Source organism: Pinus tabuliformis, chromosome J, assembly GCF_031772625.1.
Source record: "Pinus tabuliformis cultivar Carrire ecotype Pingquan chromosome J, CPIR1, whole genome shotgun sequence".
NCBI classification, from domain to species: domain Eukaryota; kingdom Viridiplantae; phylum Streptophyta; class Pinopsida; order Pinales; family Pinaceae; genus Pinus; species Pinus tabuliformis.
In genome coordinates, this window is record NC_142295.1 from 346,824,491 (window position 1) to 346,828,371 (window position 3,881).

Below are 3,881 nucleotides of genomic sequence, written 5' to 3' on the forward strand. Positions count from 1 at the left end.
TTGGACCATTCATCATTAGGTCATGGATCTCAAGGTAAATGTTACATTAAGGTTATTAACCTAAAGGGAAACACTCTTTTTATGAGGGAATTTTATTGTGGCTATGTATTGTTGAGATAGCATTGTAAGTGAGAGAAAGGAAATTGTGAGAGAGAGAAGAGGTTGCAATAGATGTGTTGCAAATTGTAATCTCTTTCATTTTTCTAGAAAAAATAAAAGGACTTGAAAAGTATTATCTTGAAAGATGAATCTTGTTATAGACTTGAAACATCGATTCAAAAATGACTACTATGGGATTTATTCTAAACCCTATAACTCAAAGTAAGAACTAGTTATTTCTCTATGGATGTAACCCAAATCAAACAAACCACATATATTAGTGTTTGCTTTGTATTGTTTCATTCTATGTTTTATTTTTACATTCATTTTGATTTTTTTCCTAACATGATGGACTAAACCCCACATAAGCCAACTAGTCTACACCTCATGGGTTGTTTGTGTGTGTGTTATTTTACAATATACATTTATGAATATTTTGTGATAATGGGAGTGTTATCTAAGAGGAGAAATATGATAATCATTATATAAAGAAATGGAGACTTATTATTGATTTGTTTATCTCTATTATCATTTTGATTAAAAATTCATAGAATAGAATTTTTTAGCCCCTTGGCACCAAAATAGCTAACAATAAAAAAATGGACAGCAAGAGCCAAGGGCATTGTGATGCACAAGCTCTATGGTCTAGAAGCATTGTAATTTGTACATATAAACTCTTCTTACAACTCATTGAATAAGTGGATTATTAGTGGTTGAAGAATACATTAAACCAAATTCCCATGTCACCTTGTAATACTAAAGGAAGATTGCATCTACCATTTCCACAATGCATGTATTGTTACCTAATCTTAATGTATAATAGTCATAAGGCCAATATCGATATTCAAACTATTTTGGACATATTTCTTTGTTGATGTAACATTTATCCATATAAAAAACCAAACTAGAGTTTGTTGAACTAAAATTTTCATTACTAGCAATGGTATATAAATCAAATGCTCAATATAACCCATTTCCAAAAATATGATAATATAGTTTGGGGAATAAAAATCACAAATGCACACTACTCAAATTCAAGATTTTGAATCAATTATAAACTAGCATTTAAGATATGTTCTACATGAACAATTATATGATCACACTTCTAAACTAGACTCAGCTTAAATATTCACATGGAATCTACTAATTAGAGGACTTATTCACTCTTTCAAAGATTATCTAAAGCCAATGTAAAGTTTAAAACAACTTAGATAGTCAATCTATTACAATTGCAAATTCGTGGCAACTACTACAAGGAATCCATATCAATCATCTAATTGGTTACCTTTCCAATCATAAAGGTTGTGGTGATACCTCCCATGTCATCATTATGTTTTGCATGGTGTTCTTTAATCCAAGCTACCAAGTTCATCATTATGTTTTGCATGGTGTTCTTTAATCCAAGCTACCAAGTTCATATTTGTGTCATGCCATTATATATTCAAGGGAAGTATCCAAAGTCAACTATCTATTGTCTCATTTTACCTCTTATACTAGCCATCCATATGTTAGTTGTCCATAAAACTTTATTGACTATCATCTTCACAAAGCCCTCCTTCCATAGATCTCTTCTCATCAACACAAACTCAACTCATTATCTAGGAATGGGTTTATCATCAACACAAACTCATTATCTAGAAATGGGTTTATCATCTTCACGATATCAATTTTGTGTCACATGATGAGGATACATTAAAGCCCTCCTTCTATAAATCTCTTCTCATCCACACAAACTCATTATCTAACAATGGTTCTAGAGACTAGTTAGTACCTTAGAGGTTGCAATCATCAATGATTATCTTCCTTGTCGTTGACAATGTATTCACATTATTAGCCCGTAATTAAGGAATTATACGGGTTTTCAACATCTACACATCTATTAGCATTCACTATAATGTACCGATAATGTACCAAACCATTTTCCTCAGTGGTGGTTCCCCTCCCATCTATTAACATGATCTATCAACGCAAGATAATCAAATAATCCCTTGCGTGGTTAACAACAACTCACTTATTTTCATGATTCAACCACATCTCACAATTTAATATGCGAGACACCACTCTAATCATCTTGCATTGAGAACTAATGGTGAATACCTTAGTGATAACTACATTTGTGGGCTTTCAAACCTTAGCATTAATAGATTGTAATTACACTATAGCAAATAGATTCGTTCACTTGCCCCATCACAAAACTTCTCAATATCCATATCTCGTTTTTAATTTATAATATACTGTGGCCAGAACTATGCCAACCACAATAAAATGCAGAAATTCCATGGCCTACAAATATACCAATATCGCTGTTCACAAGGATTAATGTTATATTACAGCAAAAACCACAAGCATTCTGCTTACACAAAGCCATTAATCAACTTCATAATGATACAAATCTAACAACAGTTTGGTAGAGGGCAGAGAAATCATCCAGTTGGTTTTGACTGAATGATCATTCAACTCTAATAAATACATCAACCCATTTCTTACTTCTTCATGCCAATTCTAATTAATATTAACTTATAATTACAGTTCAAATACCAGAATAGTTTGCAATTAGAAATGTAAACGCCCGATCTCATTTCTTGGCCTTCTTTGCAGCAGGGGCCGCCTTCTTCGGCTTCAGAGAAGCTGCCCTCTTAACAGCTTTGGAAGGGGCAAGCTTCTTGGGCTTCGGAGAAGCCACCTTCTTTACAGCCTTGGCAGGAGCAACCCTCTTGGCAGGAACTGCATTCCCCACGGGCGCTGCTGCCTTCTCTACCTTCTTAGGGGTCGCTGCAGGCTTCGGCTTGGAGACTTTAGGAGCCTTGGCTGCTTTGGCGAGGGTTTTGGAGGGCTTCAAACCCTTCTTGGGCCTAGGGGTTGCCATGGGCTTAGCTGCGAGCTTCTTGACCGGGGCTTTAGCCTTTACAGGCTTGGCCGCCTTCGGCTTCACAGGCTTCCTCAGCTCCTCCGAAAGCTTGAAGGAGTTCTTGTCCTTGGTGAGCTTGCCAGATTTAGCAAGATTTCTCAGCTGAACTGCTAGCAGCTTCTTGAAATTGGCAGGCAGTTGGGACTGGTACTTGCTGCCAATATAGGCTGCTATGGCATACTGGCTAGACCCGGTTCTCTCCTTCAAAGAAGTAATCGCCTCCGTGCTCATCTGCAAAAAAAAAAAGGGAAAATTGAGACCCCTGCGTTCAAAATCTAATGCGGGAAAAACATTTCAGAGGCCAAGAATTGAAACCTGAAAATATGTGGGATGAGAAGGTAGCGGTTTCGATCCCTTGGAAGCCGTCGGCTTCTTTTCTTTGACAGCATTGCTGACTACAGGCTTTGCAGTTGTCTGAGCTGAAGCCATTGTTAATACCATCAAATTGCTGAAGAACTACAATAAAAATGATACCAAGAAACAAGAAAACAAGATCTTCACAGACAAATCCAAACTAGAAACACAAATCGAAAGACAAAACCGTTCGAACTTCAGATGATAAAAAAAGGATTGTTATTGCTGGTCATAAATAGAGGGGAAGGCGTGGGTTACTGGAGATGCTCACCGCCCCCTGGGCGGGCGGCACGTCTACGGCTCATTTTTCCGCCATGCAGTTCATCCGACGGTCGTGAGTGGCCCGGCCATCCTGCCACGGATCGAGTTTTCAAAGAGGAATTTGTTGTCGGTCTTTGAAATTCTCAGCAAGAAATCTCACGGTACTCGACGAAATCTTACAACTTTTGTCTTAAATAATCATTTAAAATTTTATTAAAAAGAAATCTTATTAACTTTTCCTGGGGTGCTTGAAACATAT

The 3,881-nt window shown here is 36.8% G+C and overlaps 1 protein-coding gene across 1 annotated transcript; it reads right to left on the bottom strand.

Annotated features, from left to right (window-relative positions):
* Positions 1-2,291: 2,291 nt before the first annotated feature.
* LOC149227164 (uncharacterized) lies at positions 2,292-3,574 on the bottom strand. The gene is made up of 2 exons (XM_089375439.1): positions 3,323-3,574; positions 2,292-3,238 (listed from the first exon to the last, which is right to left on the bottom strand). Exons 1-2 carry the CDS (start codon positions 3,446-3,448, stop codon positions 2,675-2,677), a joined length of 690 nt encoding a protein of 229 aa, XP_089231565.1. The 5' UTR covers positions 3,449-3,574; the 3' UTR covers positions 2,292-2,674.
* Positions 3,575-3,881: the final 307 nt, after the last annotated feature.